At 38.9% G+C, this 18,095-nt stretch overlaps 5 protein-coding genes across 7 annotated transcripts; 3 read left to right on the plus strand and 2 right to left on the minus strand.

The window, feature by feature from the left end:
- The first annotated feature begins 425 nt into the window (after positions 1-425).
- On the plus strand, positions 426-4,292 carry pttg1 (PTTG1 regulator of sister chromatid separation, securin). 2 transcript variants are annotated; one of them, XM_031302854.2, is made up of 6 exons: positions 426-600; positions 2,437-2,529; positions 2,633-2,769; positions 2,863-2,950; positions 3,333-3,494; positions 4,147-4,292. In XM_031302854.2, exons 2-6 carry the CDS (start codon positions 2,442-2,444, stop codon positions 4,227-4,229), a joined length of 558 nt encoding a protein of 185 aa, XP_031158714.1. In that variant the 5' UTR covers positions 426-600; positions 2,437-2,441; the 3' UTR covers positions 4,230-4,292. The 2 variants fall into 2 exon arrangements, with proteins under 2 accessions (XP_031158714.1, XP_031158715.1); XM_031302855.2 differs by having other exon boundaries at positions 538-714.
- Positions 4,293-4,394: 102 nt separating this feature from the next.
- sowahd (sosondowah ankyrin repeat domain family d) lies at positions 4,395-6,365 on the plus strand. Of its 2 annotated transcripts, none has more exons than XM_031302851.2 (2): positions 4,395-4,636; positions 4,804-6,365. In XM_031302851.2, the coding sequence occupies exon 2, from the start codon at positions 4,924-4,926 to the stop codon at positions 5,884-5,886; it is 963 nt and encodes a 320-aa protein (XP_031158711.1). In that variant the 5' UTR covers positions 4,395-4,636; positions 4,804-4,923; the 3' UTR covers positions 5,887-6,365. The 2 variants fall into 2 exon arrangements, with proteins under 2 accessions (XP_031158711.1, XP_031158712.1); XM_031302852.2 differs by having other exon boundaries at positions 4,885-6,365.
- Positions 6,366-6,735: 370 nt separating this feature from the next.
- Positions 6,736-9,395, minus strand: rpl39 (ribosomal protein L39). The gene is made up of 3 exons (XM_031302856.1): positions 9,237-9,395; positions 8,815-8,918; positions 6,736-6,931 (listed from the first exon to the last, which is right to left on the minus strand). Exons 1-3 carry the CDS (start codon positions 9,378-9,380, stop codon positions 6,883-6,885), a joined length of 297 nt encoding a protein of 98 aa, XP_031158716.1. The 5' UTR covers positions 9,381-9,395; the 3' UTR covers positions 6,736-6,882.
- Positions 9,396-11,127: 1,732 nt separating this feature from the next.
- Positions 11,128-14,785, minus strand: upf3b (UPF3B regulator of nonsense mediated mRNA decay). Its single transcript, XM_031302842.2, has 10 exons — positions 14,525-14,785; positions 14,156-14,262; positions 13,959-14,065; positions 13,771-13,869; positions 13,321-13,431; positions 13,162-13,205; positions 12,873-13,061; positions 12,623-12,780; positions 12,206-12,533; positions 11,128-12,125 (listed from the first exon to the last, which is right to left on the minus strand). Exons 1-10 carry the CDS (start codon positions 14,633-14,635, stop codon positions 11,982-11,984), a joined length of 1,398 nt encoding a protein of 465 aa, XP_031158702.1. The 5' UTR covers positions 14,636-14,785; the 3' UTR covers positions 11,128-11,981.
- Positions 14,786-15,343: 558 nt separating this feature from the next.
- Positions 15,344-16,934, plus strand: ndufa1 (NADH:ubiquinone oxidoreductase subunit A1). Its single transcript, XM_031302857.2, has 3 exons — positions 15,344-15,614; positions 15,750-15,839; positions 16,777-16,934. Exons 1-3 carry the CDS (start codon positions 15,513-15,515, stop codon positions 16,795-16,797), a joined length of 213 nt encoding a protein of 70 aa, XP_031158717.1. The 5' UTR covers positions 15,344-15,512; the 3' UTR covers positions 16,798-16,934.
- The last annotated feature ends 1,161 nt before the right edge of the window (positions 16,935-18,095 follow it).

Consider the following 18,095-nt stretch of genomic DNA (forward strand, 5'->3'; position numbering starts at 1 on the left):
AACGTTAGATAATCTACAGGGACTAAATTCATAAATACTTCGGTCGTACCTAATATAATAAAATAAATTATTTTAAGAAATGACCATTTAATGCTGCATTCATGTGTTCTCGAAATAATCGGGTAAATGAGTTCCTGATTGGGAAAATTCCCCTGAATGCCCCCTCAAGTCGGAACAACAAGAAGGACACGGCGGACGAAAGTAACTGTTAGCTTAATGGTAAAAAACTTTTTATTAATGTATTGCATATAATATATGTTTTGTTCACATGTAAGGGTATTAGGTTGTAAGTTGTAACCTTAGTTGCTAAACAGATAGAGTGAAAAATTATTTATTAGCATTAATATATATATATATATATATATATATATATATATATATATATATATATATATAAAATTCACTATTGTAGCAGAAGGACGACTTCCCAACTCGGGAAATGGGACTATCCGAGGAGTATTTTACGCCTCTGCTACAGTGACCAATAGGACGAAGGCGGTGAATTTAAAAAGGAGTCGGTGGCGTCACCATATTTTTAGACCATAACAACTTTCTTGTCTGAGAGGAGAGCAGTCAACGGCGTTAGCACACCTGATCGCGGTAACGTTAACGACAATACTGGTGCATCAAAGTTACTGTGGCATTTATCCGCTTTCTTAGCTAATACCATAGACTGTAGCTAGAGTTTTATAAACTAACGAAGACGTGACCAAGGTAAGCTAGCTTAACGTTAGCTTTCGGCAAGATTAGGAATTTGTATCCTTAGCTTCAGCACAGCAAAAATTGATTAACTTGACCTAGCGTTAATTAAGCTAACGTTACGTCAATCAACGTTAACATTATTTGGCTGTTAAATGGCAGTAGGTTGGCTGGTTATGGTTGGCATTTTGAAACTTTAACGTTAGCTAGCTAACGTTAAATATAACGAAACTGACGTTAACGTTAGCAGCAGAGACGTATGGTTAACTTTACGTTAGCAGTAGTATGATCAACGAACGTGTTTTTTTTTGGGTTTTTTTGTGTGTGCAAAAGTTACACAGGTTTTGTGGAATGTTAACTTGTCTTTAACTCGTTGCCATGGCAAACCAAAATCAAACTAACGTTAATTTGTGTTGAGTAGCCACAAAACAGCAGAGTGATGTGAAAGTGCTAACGTTAAACCCAAAACGGAGGATGAAGTCAGCCAGCTTGTATTTCAGCAGATGATCAGTGTCATTCATTATCGGTATCTACAGCTACTAAGTGCTGTAACATTTCCAGATTGGCAAGCAGTTGCACTTTACTTTGAATGTAGTGTCAGATGCTGAGTAAACACAGGCTGGTTAACGTTACCTGCCATAAAGTGGATCGAGTTTGTTGGCACAGTTGTGATAACTGAGCTATGTGTTGATGAAGACTGACAGGTTAAAGGCTAGTAAGTGGATCTTGATTTGTCAAAATATTTCCAAAGTCAAAAATGAACATTCACACATTTTGGAATGCAACCAATGATTATTTATATGATTATATGTCTTTGTCTATAAAATGTTAGAAGAAAAGTGAAATGGCCAATCAAAGCCCCAGTGATGCCTTGGAGTTACTTGTACAACAGTACAAAACTACTAACTTACTATAGCCATTGACTATCAAAATAGTTGTGATTGATGCTGATTAAATGATTACAAGACTCTATCTAAACATGTTTGGTGTAAGTTGCCCAGTGTTGGAGATATGGGCTGTAGAGATGTCTGCCTTCTCTCAAATATAATTAAACTAGATGGCACTTGGCTTGTGATGCTCAAAGCGGCAACAAAGAAATGCATTTGAAACGGCAATGTCTCGTTCCAGAAATCATGACCAGGTTACTAAAGATAATCCAGACCTTTTTGTGTAGGAATTATTTCCAACTAGTTCCATGATATTCGACAGAAGGCAGACATCTCTATACCAAAAACAATCTAGATTGATAAAATAAGAGGAAAATATGCTTCTTTAGTTTTTTTCCGGGTAAACGGTCCCTTTAATGATGACTTGGTTCCATTTATTTAAGTGTCCCTTGAGCCTGCATGAACTGTAGACCTTTTTCATGGCAGACATGTTGACATGTCATAGTAGGAAAAGTACAGGTGTATTCTAAACCATTAATGATGGCTGCATTCCACTTGGAGAGGCCCTGGTGTTGTGCGTGCTGACTCACTGAAATAGCTTACTGGGACTAGGTTAAGGTTGTTAACCTTGTCCTAGCTGGTTAAGGTTATCAATTTCAGCTGTGCTTTTCCTACTATTAAAAGTCAATGTCTGCTGTGAAAAAGGTCCATACAGGGCCCTGTGAATACGTCTGTGCTCTTCTTGCTATAATGTGTCAAAATGTCTGCTATAGAAAGGTCTCTTCCATGAGTCGTAAGGTGTTGCAGTAGCTAATAACCATTTTTTTTTTTTTTTTTTTTCCCCCCCCAGATACAATGGCCAACATAATCTTTGCAGAGCGGGAAAATGCAGGTCTTCATCCACCTACTCTGAAGATGCGACAGCGGCTTCAGTCTGCTCCAGGTATGGAAATGCCAACCTAGTTCTGAGATATTTTTTTGTTCTCGCAATAATATTGGTCCATGTGGAAATGTGCATTATTCTTTGCTTTTTTTTCCCCAACCAGAGAAACTCTTATCTTCTATGACTGCCAATACCTTACACACTCCTCTGCCATCTGGTCGTAAGGCTTTTGGTGCCGTCAACAAAAAAATTCTAACCCCTGCCGTCAACACACAAGAGAAGAAACCCTTAAAGCCACAGGTTGGAACAACCATAAGAGTTACAAACTAAAAGTAATGTCAAGCTATACTGTGACATATTTGCTCTATAGCTGTAATGTTTTGTTCCCTACAGGAAACTAAAGTCAAACAGGCTTCAGACCAAAACTCCAAAGTGGAGGAATATCCAGAAATTGAAAAGTTCATCCCTTATGACCCACTAGGTAATTATGATGCCTTTAGTAGTGCTTCTGGTGCTACCAAAGAAGTTTGTATTTAAAATGTTTACAGTAATGCAGAGTTTATTAAAGTCATACGTCAGATGTTCACAATCAGATTTCAGGTATGGGCTGTAGTTACAAAATGCTGCTCAATCAGAAATGATACTCCTGCGTAACTCCCACTGCAGCATCCCATTAGTTTTGCTTCCTAAAGTCCATTAATGGTTTATTCCCTCAGGACTCGGCCCATTAAGGCTCATCTACAGAGGAGAACTTGCACATGCCGAACATGTTTATTACTCAATATGTATAAGGTTCATTCACCCATGATATGGCTTTTTTAAAGCTTATTTTAAAACCTGAGTTTTGATGTGTATTTTTCTAGAGTTTGAGAAGTACAGCATACCTGAGGATTTGATTGCTCTCAGTAGCTATGCTCTGCCTGGACTGGCCTGTTTCCCACAAGCTCCACATCTGTGTGAGGAGGATCTGGAAATGTTTGATCCACTCCCAAACCTGTCACCTGTAAAGATACCAACACGTTCAGGTATCAACTTCTTATTAGGGCTGAATCTACACTTATTGTTTGGGATTGAGGAAAAAAAATTTTTTTTTAAAGTATCCGTCAGTTTAATAAACTGAAGCACAGGGTGGATAAAATCGTATCGCAGTATATAATTTCATGACACAAAATCTATCATTGTGATTGTACATTTCTAGAACAATCATTTATGGATGAAATAATCACATTAAATACATGACAAATTGATGTACTTCATCATATTGAAGAAAATAAAAAATCCAGTATTGCCGCAAAACAATTCTCATTGATTTGCAACATTTGTCTACAATCATCAGATATTAAAGTGTGGTTAAAATCTGACCACTTTCAAATTTTATATTTATATAGTGTGTATCTTATTTTTAATTATTCTTGAAGAGTTCCAATATGGCTTACTCTGGTGCTATATAAATAAGTTGCAATTATGTGGAGTAACTGTTCTAGTAAATTAAATGTTAACCTCTCTGATGTGAATAATGGCCAGATTTCAAAAACGTGCAGCGCTAAATAAGAACAATTGTCTGGCAGCTGTAGCCATTAAGTATGGGGCACATGTTTTGGTTTGAAATTACAAATATATCATTAACTACTGGTATATTTAACCTACTCTATCATTAACTTGTTCCCCCATCTCCAGGTCATTGCTCAGAGCTAGATGCCTTTCTTCAAACACTCGATGAGCTGACTGTTGAACTTCCTCCAGAATCTTTTACGGACTGAATGTTGACGCATGTTTTTGTTATGAACACATTTTACTGAAATAAAGGTTGTTGTTTTTATCTGTCCCTGCTATCACTTTTATTTGGTTTGCAGTTTAAGTTATAATTGGTGTCAGGGAAGTATTAGCTGTACTTACTTCCTGCTTTTTGAAGTCCATCAGTGGTCACGTGTGGGATTCTCGCCATTGGTTTTGCCTGAGAATGAGATTAGAATGAACTTTGTTTCAGTTCCTCTTTTGAGGAAATGAGGAAGATAGCGGCTTAAATCTATAGCAAAGTATTTGGTAGACAACCTTAAAATAACTCCATTTACCTATAACTGGGACCGAAGTGCTTAATGGTCGCTACAATTGGAGACTCGGTCACTGAATACGTGAGTCGGTGTGCGCTTATTGGGACACAGAACAGGTGAGTAACATTGGCGTGACAGCAGCCTGATAGACACCTCGGGTATTACATTTGAACGTCCATTAATTAAGAAGTTGGTATATTTGCTCTTAAGACGCTTAAAACTTTCAATTACATGTTTGTGCATTTCTTAAGTGTTTTGTGTATATTAAACTGTTTCCTCCCAGGACACGGAATGAGTCGAGTGGAGGGAAGCTGTCCCGAGTTTATAATTTGACACATATCTTCTGGGTGTTTTCTAAATAAAGGAAGTAGTCTTGAACTCAGCGTGCAGGGAGCCAAGCAGCATGTATGAGAGCAGATCAGATGATGATGGATGTGACTCAACTGGATCTGAATCGGCTGTCAGTAATGCCACCCACGGCAGCGGGATGTCCAGACAGGGCACCGTTGTGGAGCGACTCTCGAGGTATGTCATGCCCAGTGCTTTCCAGCGTAGGTCGAGGCTGCAGAGGCAGATGGAAGTCACTGACAGCTCCGCACCGGGAGGACTAAAGAGGGAGGCTCCGGAGAGAGGCTCGTTGACACCCGCTATGCGTAAAAATTACCTGAAAGAGTTGCTTTTAAGCAATCCAACACACAGCGGGTTTAGTAGCGTACTGTCACAAACGCACAGTGTGTCCTCCGAGCAGGACGAAGGCTGGGCTTTGTATCCGATGGAGCACGCGTGGATGCTGTCTGCAGTGGAGGGAAACTATGAAACCATACTGGAGTTCATCTCCGAGGACCCCTATCTGTTAACCAGGAAGGACTTCATCAGCGGGTACTCAGTCCTGCACTGGCTGGCCAAGAGAGGACAGGACGAGACTCTGCTCAAACTTTTAAAGTACGCAGAAAGTGCGGGGATCCCAGTGAATGTGAACGTGCGGGGCAGCGGCGGGCTCACCCCGCTGCATGTCGCCAGCATGCACAGGCAGTACATGGTCGTAAAGCTGCTGGTCGGAGCTTTCAGTGCCAACGTAGATGCCATGGACTACAATGGAAAGAGAGCGTGGCAGTATCTGAAGGGAGACGCCCCGCTGGAGATGAAGGAGCTGCTTGGGACCTGGGATGATGAGCACGGCTGTGGATGTGCGCAAAATGTCAACAACAACGCTGGCGCAATGAACATGACCGCATATGATGAGGTCGATCATGGAAAGACCAATCACGTGAACTCATTTGACCCGACTAAGACAGGGAGCAGCTGGGGGCTTGGGTCTTTCAGAAAGCTGCTAACCTCGTTTTCATTTCTTGGGAACAAAAGCTGAGTCTGGTTATGACACAAGCCTCCAAATATGTGCATTATTTCAGTCAGTTCACTATTTTAGTGGTGCCTAACCTTATGTAGGGCAAAAATCTTCTTACCAAGTCATTTCTGCTTATTGAGTCCTTAAAACAATTGTAATTTAAATCAGAGCAACCCACATCGCTCTTCCAAGACAAACACTTCTAAATTCTTGAACAAGTTAACGTAAACGTCAATTCCTGCAGAGCCATCTATTTTAAGAACATCTTTAGGATTGAATAAGCAGAAATTGAAAATTAAGTGATCAAAGGGATAACTTATTTTAAAGGTTTGCTTTTGTTGTCTGCACCATTTCATCTATGATCTATTTAATAACTATTGCTTTTCAGGGAGTCCTCATCCAGTAAAAGTACTGGCACTTGATCAGATTACTTTGCATTAACTAACTGATCCAGACTAATAAAACACTTACTGTATACACAAAGTTTTCCTGAACATTTTCTTCCGACCTACCCAGTTCTGCTTGTGTAAACAACTCAATGTTAGGGATTGCTGACATGGCAAACCACTTAAAGTAAACATTACATAGTTTGTGCTGCTACTAGATTCGGCTTCTTGAATAACAGTGCTGTCTTTGGCACAAGCAACAAAGCCAGAGCTTAGTAGCGGCCAAACTAGAAATAACCACAATCTTCCATGAAACTGTCGTAGAATTCTCCTCTTAAAAAGTGCAGTCGCATTAAAGGCATGTGGTCAGGAGAGTGAAACCCTTGTCTTCCTACAGAGCTGTGTCAGCAGCAACCCTCTAATGTAATGTTTGCCTCAGAAAAACAGTCTGTAAATAGATTATAAAAAAGGCTGTGCAGCCTCATCAAGTTTGATCACAGATCTTTTATTGTCAAACATGAGCATAACCAGAGTATCTGTACAAAATGACTGCTGGTCCAGATAACATGGCTCCCTCCCTGCGGTCAGGCCCAGCAGATGTTGGGATGCTTGGATCCAGGGACCCTCATGTTTACAGGCCGAGCTTGGTCCTCCTCCAGTGTCTCCTCTTGGAGTTGTACCTGACAAAAAACATTAGAAACAAAACATTTCAGGTATGCTACAATGACAAATTAACTATAAAACTGTTAAACATTGAGTGGAAAAAAACAATATAACTGAGGGCTGTACAATGTTTCAACTACCCTCTGTTACAGAAAGTTACTATTTAACTTACCAAAAGAGGGACACATCTATTCTGACAGTGTGGCTACTACATACACATAACTTGAGTTGAGATCAAGGTTGAATAGTAAAGCTTGTTATAACGTTTTAAGGGATTAAAAAAAACTGCTCTGCACCTTGATGTATGGTCTGGGAACTGGTGTCCCATATTCATGATAGATATTGAAATAGACATTGAAACATGCATATCACCCCTGTAGTCGGTTGCTTGTGCAATTGAGTGGCAATTACTTCACTGACTAGGATTAAAAAAAAAACGACATGGAGCCAGGTGTGAAAATTGATTTTTACATCCAAGCTTTAGTGTTTTTAATAGGCATTTTCCCAGTCCTGTATAAATGGTGTTCTTACTTATTTTCTTGGAGATGTCAAAACCAACTAAGAAGTCCACAGCTACTAAACAGATGATACCAGTCTTCTCATTCAAATGAGTTCAGTTGAAACCATGCAAATTCTGTTGAAGCCTCTTATTTCAGAGGCCACAAACTGACACATCCCAAGCCTGTGTGATATATAGTCAATCACTTAAGATCACTGCAATAATCTTTTTTTTTTTTTTTTTAATCTTACTTGTAAATCCCACCTCTGAAGAAACAATGACATGCATAATCTCTTTCCACTGGCACTAAATGATTGTAGCCATTATGAGAAATCATTGCAGACCATAGTAATTTCAGAAACAACGAAAACCATTGAAATCCTTCAGGAGGTGAACAATTTAGTGAGCATATCAGCCATTTTGGACAAACAGTGAGATGTTCAGCTACAGAGCTTCCTCATCACCACCAGAGTGAGCAGGAGTCAGCCCTGTTGCAGAAAGATGCTCTCAGCAGGATTAATGACAGCACTCTACTGCAATGAGTGCTGCAATTGCAGACCTGCTTTACATGACATTAAGTTGCTGCTTCTTTTCTGCATTAGTCAGCCAGTCGTACATCTTTGCACTTAATGATATCAGAGAGCTGAGACAAGCTCAAAAATGAAGCACCATTTAAAAACTATTAAAACAGACAAGCTCTCACAAGATTTAACAATCCTCTACACCTTAGGAGATATTTCTTCTTTTGAATGCTCAATAAACTTCACTGTGGAAATAATTAAGTAAACCAAGTAAACATGGCAGTCCATCATATATAGTTTTTTTTATATTCACTTAATTACCAATTCATCAGGTCTACATAGCAAAATGAATGCAGCAACCTATACAGCAGTCTAGACTATGTTCTATTTTATGGTAATTTTGGTGGCTATAGTTTGTGGTGCTGTAGAATTATGTTGTGTTATAACGTTTAGTCTGCTCTTTAAATATGTAATGCATAACCAAACTTTACTCTGACAAGTCCTGCAAAAGCCTTATATTCTTGTTTTATATATTCTGCACACAATGAGATTCAAAGAAATGGATAAATATGGTTGTTACATTATACAAAAGCACAATGAGTATTTAACTTCCCATCTGACCCAATATCTGTGAGCATCTTGATCATTAAAATTTGGTTAGAAATGATTGCATGCTTGTTCTATTAAACTGCAGAAGTGCAAGTTAGGTGTACCTAATAAACTGGCAAATGAGTGTGAATATGAGTGACTCAATGCTGACTAACGTTAACGTTATTCCATACGCTGTGTCCACATGTAACGTTACAAACTTGCAAACATGGCAGCTTCATCTTGCATATGGTGCAAAGTACAAATAAACACAAACGCATTATAGACTCACCTGATCTTGTTTCCAGTCTTCATTCTGATCCACTGAGGAATGGGCCTGTTCTGTTTCTGCTTCTTAGCGAGGAAGCGCTTGATCCTGAAAGTCTTGTGGGACGACTAGAAACAACAAAGCGCGCCATTAATACCAGGTCAACACACATAGCGTTCCGATCCAATGTTATATAACTGCAAGTTTAAAGGAACATATTTAAAGCATTTACGAAGTATAAATAAATAAGCAAACAGCTAACATGCGTAGCTCTACAGAGTGGGAACCAGCTAGCATCATTGAGCAGCTTTAATAGGTTCATATTCCCTCTTCTTAGACAACATACATATGTATGAGGTACTATTGACATATTTATTAATCACACAATATAGTTGTGCGGGTTTACAGGGGCTGCTGAAATGGATGTTTAAAGATTTTGTATTTACCATTTTGTCCCCAGTCCTTTCCCGACTATGGCGGTGGCCGAAGAGAGAGAAGGAAGTGACGTCGGCCCTTTTATCCAATAAGCGTCCGTCCAACTGGCTCCAAGTTCTACACACAGCGACACCATTGGGAGGGTTTGTTAACATGCGTTCTGTTCTGGTTCTATCGCCTGTATTTTTTGGGCAGGATGTCAGTACATTTACCCAACACATTGACTATGAATTTTCCTCGTCACATGAAAATGTATTGTTTTGGTTCTTTTCTTACACTACACATCAAGACAAATAAATACTACTAAATTTCATATTCATAAGTCTAAATTTGCCACCCACAAACCATCTTTTTTAATATTCGAAAATGAACTCAAACATTACATTTAATCAATTAAATATTCTAAAAACAAAAAAAGCTATTAAAACCATCAATCTATGTACCCACTATAAAATCTTTGTAAAGTGATGTGTTTGTTATTTAAGTGCAATCCCCCTGGCATAATGTGTATTTGTGTTTTGTTTATTTCTGTAATGACTGCCTGTCTTTGAATGTTGACAATTTAAAAATAAATTGAACGCAACGCAGCATAAAAAAAAAAATCTTAGGACCTTCAGCCATGATGTGTGATGTGTCTACTTAAATACAATTCTGAAGTATGTGTACTACACGATGCTACTTTATACTTCTACTACTATTGGGGAAATGTTGCACTGTTTGCTCCATTTCTGTTACTTTGCAGATAAAGATATTACATACAAAACATATAAAAGATTTTTTTTTTTTTTAAAAAGATACATTGCTATGGATGAGACTACCCAAAACTAAATAAAGTAGTTCATTGGCTTCACCTCAACCTGCTGCAACATTAAAACTCTGCTTAATGCTTATATTAATATAATAGAATAAAAAGTCATGTGTATAGTGAATGCTTTTACATTTGACATGATGATACTTCAGTACTTTTACATCTTGGTATTACAACTTATACTTAAAGAGCATACTGAGGTTAGAGCCCCCAGTGAATCACTGTATAGGAAAATAATGTAGGAACTAGATTAAAATATACGGTAAGTATAAATACACTACTAAGGCTTCTGGGGTCATTTTTGAAAGAAAATCTGAGTACTGCATCCACCACTGCCTGTGTTGTATACCTACTGATCCTAGACACTAAAGGTGAAATGCATACAGTATGTATGTTTATCTGAACAGATCCAAATGTATTGAACTAAAGATAGATTACCACCTAGGTAAAGTGGACAGCTGCTGCAGACACTGAGGGCCCCAAAGTCCTAAGGTTTACTACATGTTAATATCAACTAAAGCAGGGTATGCATTATAAGTCAATTTTGGGTCAAATCTAGTGCTCTGATACATATTTAAGTTGATTAAATAAAATTACTATTCCATCACAGGAGTACTTGGAAGAACAAAATAACTAATCCTAGACTTCACGAAGTGCATAGTTGACCCCCCTCCCATCTTCATAAATGGAGACTGTGTGGAAAGAGTTCAAATTGAAATTCCTGGGAATCCACATATCAGACAACCTCTTCTGGTCTACCAACACCACGGCTGCTGTCAAAAAGGCACAGCAGCATCTGCACTTCCTGCAAGTTCATAGGAGAAACAACTTGTGTGGCTGCTGGCAGCTTTCTACCACTCTGCAATAGAGAGCATTATAACTTACTGCCTCACAGTGTGCTATGCTAGCTGCTCAGCAGCAGACAAAAAAGCACTGCAGTGCACCCAGCCTAGTTAACTGGAGGAAAAGGTGAAAACGGAACTACTGTGGTGTTTTGAAAGAGCTAAAACAAAAATACAAGTTAAAGCTATTAAAAACCATCAGTGCATTTCAAGGCTGAACGTTTCCCCAAAGAGGAAAAAAGACATGAACAATTAAGCAAATACCTTTTATTTCCAGTCAAAATTGGCAACTGTATGTTAGCATCACCAGCTGTGATGTGATTCTCATGCTGTATTCAGTTTAGTGCAACACACATTAATGTTTAAGGGGAGTTTCAGATAAGAAAATGGGGGGGAGAGCACAGGTTGATCCCTCTGATTGAAGTTGGCATGCAGGCGTGGCTGTCACATGGCAGTCTAGTCAGAAATGGCTATTTCTCCTCAGTCACTGTACGAATAAATCACGATCCCAAATCAGGTAAGTACAGGCTATGTACTTCAGCGTATATTGTGCCTGTGGGACTATTTTTACTGTTACAGACCATGAAAAGTTTTTAATAAAAGCTGCACATACATTTGGATTGTCTAGCTCTCCAGGCAGAAGAAGATGTAATTTCCACGTGTACACCCCAAACTGAAAATGTCTATGCTACAACAGAAATCTCATTCAAGACAGTGTTGATGAGCTTGGCAATGTTACATATCGAGTAAACAGAAAGTTAGCAACTTTGATATGGATTATGTTGAAAACCAAAGCTTTACATCAGAGAAATTATACTGAAATAAGGTCACTTTGAGTTCATGAAAGCTTTGGCTTTACCTAATGTGCCCTACAGCCAAACTCTTTCCAAGGTTGCCTTTCCTAAAAAATAAAACTAAAGAGGGTCACATTCAGGCACTAAGAGACTCCGCAATCACATCTCTTCCTCCGAGACTGGGAGAGCTGGATGGAGCCCTGCTTAAACTGCAGTGCATGTTGCCCTGAGGCGCCACATTGCTGCTCTGAGCCTCACAGGGCTGTCTCCCCTCTCCTCACCAAACTTAAAATGCCATAAGTAGAAATCTGCTCAATCGTCTCCTTTGTCAGCCACTTTCTCGGTCTCGGTCACAGTATCTGGCTTTCTGTCGGCAGAGTTGGATTCAGCTCCTCCTCCTCCCCTTCGATTCCGGCTTCTGGCCCCTGGCTGGTACAGCTGAATCGCAGGACGGTCCTTTTGTACAGAAACAACTCGTTTAGAAAAAATGCTTGCAATTGCAAAAAGTACTTGATTCAAGAGGGTCGAGTCATCACCTTATTTCGTAGTCGCTCTCTTTTACCACTGTCTTCCTTCTTGTGGTCTTTGGCAGGCCTCTCCGGCCTCTCAGAGTGAGCAGAGTCTCCAATGTGTTCACCCTTTTTCTTCTCCAAGGCACGCTCTTTATCTTTTTTGACCTCCTCCTCCCTCTTCCTGTATGAGTTCTCTCCATCCTGCCGCTCTCTCCTTCTCCGGCGATCTTCGTCCTGTCGCCTGATGCGCTCCTTCTCTTTCTGCCGCCGCTCCTTCTCTCGCTCTCGATCTCGCTCTCTGTCTCGATCTGGGTCTCGCTCCCTGAACTCCTTCCTCCCGTCTTCGTCAACTCTGTGTGTAAAGCACAAATCCGGTTTAAATATTTTGTTCAAAGTGGGAAATGTATTTTTTTTTTTTTTTAAATGACTGAAGCAACTAACTTCCTTCCTCGATCCTCTTTATTTTCAATGTGCTGACGCCTCTTATGATCAGCACTCCCTATGGATCTGTCCTCTTTATTTGGCCTCTCTGGTTTCTTGGCTTTTTCCTTGGGCTTCTCAGAATCAACATCATCCCCTCTGTCTGGCTTCTTTAGGAGCTACACAGTTGAAAATAAAGACAAAATCATAATGTGGTATTGGAAATTATTGCATACTGTTTTAAACTGCTCCAATCGACTGCAGCACACACCTTAATTTTTGGTTCTTCTTTTACTAGGTCCTTGTCTTTCTCCAGCGGTTTCTCAAGTCTCTTTATCTTCTCTGCCTCTTTGCGCTTCCTTCTCTCCTCCTCTCTCCACTTACGACGCTCTTCATCACGCAGACGCTTGCGTTCAAGCTCCCTCCTCCTTCTCTCTTCTTTCTTTTCCTCCCTAATTCTCTGAACAGCATAAAAAACAAGACATGAGGCCAGCCTTCATCATACAACTTAATAATTGTAACTAGAACACCACACTGTTGTGCCACAGTACTTTATTTACCTGTTTATTTTTCAGGAAGTCCAGCAAAGGAGTTGTTTTTTTAGCTTGAAGGGAGAAAAAAAGTATGTTTGAATTCTTCCATCCAGCAGTGTGTCCGTTTAAAAATATATACAATGATGTTTTGGCTGCACTTTTTAATGTAAGGGACTGTTCACTTACCTACAAGTTCCTTTGATTTTGCCTCAATCTCTTCCAACAGGGTCTCAGGTGTTGATGCCAACTTGTCGTCATCGCCGTTGTAAAATTCAAGAAACTTCTTGTAATCAGGATCTGAAAGAAAAAATGCACCATACAAATAAAGACATGGTGATGCTTCTGGTAAGACTACTTCTCTGTAGCTTAATATGGTACTAAGTATTTTTAAACTATACTAAATTGAAGTAAGGTATTTTCAGGTCAGACAAAACCACCAGTTAAAGAACAGTTATGACAACTACTAACTCTTTATGAAACAAAAGGCAAATATATTCACAAATATACACATAATAAATGTTGGCAGTTTGTTGCATGGTAGGCATCGTAAGTAAATAAAAAAGTACTACTAAACTCAACCATCACCAAATCTCTCTTTTCTATTATAACATAACCTATACCAGTAAATAGCTTTACCTTCAGTAATTGTTCCACATTTTGCATCCTTTTTCTTACTTCTTTTCTTGGCAGTCTTTTGAAAAGGTGCAAACTCCACAATGGCAGTATACTCCTGTCCTGTTTAAAAACAAGCATGAAGATTCAATTCATGTCTGAGAAAAAAACTTAAGTTTGTATATTTAGCTGTAAATGTTTGCTCTTCATACCTCTGCTGTCAATGAACACATATCCATCAAATCGATCTCTGAAGAGAACTATATCCTCTTGATTTTTGAAATTTATGTAAGCTCTTGCGAAGAGGTGAGGGTAAAGGCTGAAAGGACAGAATACTCATGTCAGGTTACACTGTTAAGAGTCAGTGATAGTATTTTTTAAATAATAAAACGTCTTTATATCAACTCACCTGGTGTCGTTGGAGAAAAACTCCAGGTAGTCCAGCTCTGGGAGAGGTTGTAAATGCTCCTCTAGCTCTTCCTTGGTCAGACTTGGTGGTAAACGTCTGATTACGATCTAAGAAAGAAGATATTATCACATCTGGATATCTGGGAGAACAATCAGACTGGAAAAAGACAACCATTAACTAATATTAACTTCCAGTTAGGGTAAGCCAAGTGACAATGTGTCTCACTATGTAAATTACAAAATGGACAATGCATGTTTATTTCCGACAAATCCAAGCTAGTTAAAAGCATGCTGTTATTTCATTAAACTAACGTTATTAGTATCCATAACTGACGACTTAGCAACGTAGCAATGTGGCTAGCAAGTTTACCTTTGTCATGGCCTCTTTCTTTTCCTTGGACTTCTCCGTCTTTTCTCCATCTTCACACTTTATTTCCAATTTTCGCTCCCTCGGTCGAGCATTTTCCTTGTCTTCCTTCATAGTTGAAAAGCTACTTCGTGCTGCGGTTGTATTTCATCTCATTCCGCAGACTTGTTTACTTTTTTAGCAAGTTAGCGGACTAGTAGCAACCGACCGAACTAACCGTAAGCGAGTGGTGATGTCGAAGGCATGTCCCGCCCTACTCTACTTCTGATTGGCTTACCCTGACCTTCTGGCCTAAACCTAACCAACCCAACCAGAGCAGGCAGCGAGTGCTTGCCAATCGGAGGGAGAGCAATGCCTTCGCCATCCTAGGAAAAAAACTTCCTCTTTCTTTTCCCTCTGACGGGTGGGCCTGCAGTTTCGCATCACCGCCAGAAGGGGGCCTTGTGAGCGAAAATATCCATAGCGAAAACAAGGTTCGGATGCCCTCCAGAATAAAAGCTTTAAGTTTAAGGTAATAGATTGTTGCAGTTTGTTTTGTATGAGACACACATTGTCACACAAACTAGGCAAGTGTTCAGTTAGCAACTAATGTCATAATAATTATTTAATCTAAAATAGCAATTACAAGTTATATTCGCTACTGAGTAAACTCTTCCCAAAACATTCGATGTGAAGTATAACATGACATTCCTCTATGTAACGTTGGAAGTACTGTTTTAACAAATTAATTATAAATATAGCAACAGAAAATATCTCTCAGAATGTATATTAACGTTTGACGGCAAAATAGTCTAGTTGTTTGTAAATCATGACGATTTTTATCTGCTGACGCTTTTCTTTTGAAAAAACTCAACAGGAAGCATTTTCTTGTACTGTAGCGGTCGTCGAGAGTCGACATTTTGTTAGCTTCTTAGCAAAATAAACTGTCTTAGGGCAACTTTGTTGTTATCTAAGTGGACTCTCTGTCGTCTAACAGTTACCGGCTGTTATCATGTGGTATGAAATTCTGCCCGGCTTCGCCGTCATGACCGTGTGTTTGATTATTCCTGGCGTCGCCACCGCACAGATCCACAAGTTTACCAACGGAGGAAAGGTGAGGATGCTGGATGCTAATGTTGCTCTGACCATGCTAATAAGTAGAATAAAGCTAAACCGTGAAACATGCTGTCTGTCCGCGTTTTGTACCCTAAGCTACTTGATTTAAAAGCTCTTGTTTTTTCCCCTGTAGGAAAAGAGAATCGCTCGGTATCCGTGGCAGTGGTATCTGATGGAGAGAGACAAGCGAGTGTCGGGAACAGGACAGCACGTTGACTCCAAGGTTAGTGACTAACCATGACATGTGTCCACAGAAATATAACCGTTTGCGAAAAAACGCAAAGGCTTTGACTTATATATTTTCCAAAGAAAGCGAAAAAGATTTTTTTTAAATACATTTTCACACCATCCAGCAGCCTTGTTTGGGGGTTGTCCTCCAGCTAGCCATTGACATTGCAAGTGTTTTTGTTTACAAACCAAATTTACCTCAGCGATTACCTGAGACCCTTTTAGCCACAATATGAAATGAAACTAGCAATTTTTAAACTATATACTAAAGTAATATCTATATAATATAAAACACTGTAAAATGCTGAGTGGTAATGGTAACTTATGCTTTTATTGGGGTAATTGTTGGTAATACTTAAGATGATGTAATGTAAATCAGATTGCAACCTGTCATCTGCAGAAAAGACACTGACAGTAGATGGTACAAGCCTAAGTGGTACCAATACAAGAAAGAAAACATTTGCAAACATAAAGCTTGTTAAATGAATATATATTCTTGCATTATAAAAGGGGATTCAAATATCTTTCTAATGTAATATGATATTTTTGACCAAATACCTCTATCGATACCGCAACGATATTGTAGTGTTGACTATTGGTGCTTTCACAAAATATTTACACAATGAGATTTTTGATAAATAATCATCAGTAATGTGGATATAATGACTAAGTGGGTAAAGGCAAATAATATAACTGTTACAACAGTCTAGTAAGTTCAGAAAATGACCTAACTTTACTGTAATGCAGGCTTTAAAACCAGGAAAAGACAACACATATGCCATATTACGATATTACTAAGACGATATCTAGTCTCATATCACGATATCAATATATCGATATTGCCCAGCTCTAAATGTAATTTTCCCCAAACTGTACAAATGCATGTACACTTAGAATTCCAGTAGAATTTTACTCTTTTTATTCCTCAACAGGGACTCGAGAACATCCACTGATGACAAAGAATATGAAGACCCTGATGAGAAGAAAGTTGTACATTAAAAGATTATATTTAACATTCAGCTGTTTGTTTTCAGTCTTTTAAGGCAATCCTCCCTGTTATCAAATAAACTGTTCCACACTGGAAATCTTCTGAGGCTTCTCGGCTCATATGTTGGATTTCAATGGCAACCGACAAGAGATTGGTGCTCTAATCAAGTCGTTGTTTTACACCTGTTCATATGCTGTGGTGCTTATAGTGTATGTTATGTCGCCTGTAAAGGTGATAATCCAGCGTTGTACAAGAGGAGTATATTAATATTCTGTAGAGACTAGACATTGTTTGGGATAATGGTTATCATAGTTGTGATTTGAATTAAATGTCTTCTCCTGGTCGAAAGGCTGCATCAGTCAAAAAGACTCCAAACTAATTGAATTGTTTAGAGTAAATTAACAGCGAGACCATCTGCCTGCCATTAGAGCTGAAAACTAATCTGCCACTATTTTGATATTGAAACATTAGGTAATTGTTTCTCAAATGTGAGAAATTGCTGCTTTTCAATGTTTTCTATCATTGTCAGTTGAATGTCTTGTTGGTTGGTTTTGTTGTTCAGACATCACTAGACGTTACATGGAGTTTTGAGAAGTTGTGCATTTTTCAAATTATTCTGATATTTAAAGCTATAGTGCGTAGCTGTCATCCCAATGAGGGATTCTAAGTAATGACAACACCACTGTTGTTGCATCCACATGATACAGCCTTCCGCAATTGCGCCCCTCCCTCCTACACGCAGTTGCTGGTAGCCAAAGAGGACACAGATGATTAAAAAAAAAACATGGACTCTTCAGAAGAGGTAATTATCTTCACTCGAGTTTCTGCGGACGAAAGTCGCCAGACGACACCATGTTCCAAACACAGCCATGCTGAGAAATAGAGAGTTTTGTGAAGCTGATAGTCTTAATTTGCTTTGTATCAACTCATTTGGCAATGGCTTGAATGTAACTGACGTTCATTAATACTAAAACTTTAATAGACTTATTAATTGATTCATGAAAATGATCAACAGATTAATCAATACTTTACATTTTTTTTGCAGTCTTGTTATCCATCATGTCCACATTTAAAGACTGGTTTGAAAATATGGTAATATCCAAAATATCAGGAGGTGTTTGAATCAAAAACCTACTTGACTTTACCAATATCTACCAGCTCCAAGGAACTGGTTGAAACAGGATAGATAATAAATGTTATTCAACTATACTCAGCATAAACCAGATGAACATATTGGTAGTAGCAGCTCAGGTGAATACGCAC

The sequence above is a fragment of the Sander lucioperca genome, chromosome 1, assembly GCF_008315115.2.
Source record: "Sander lucioperca isolate FBNREF2018 chromosome 1, SLUC_FBN_1.2, whole genome shotgun sequence".
NCBI classification, from domain to species: domain Eukaryota; kingdom Metazoa; phylum Chordata; class Actinopteri; order Perciformes; family Percidae; genus Sander; species Sander lucioperca.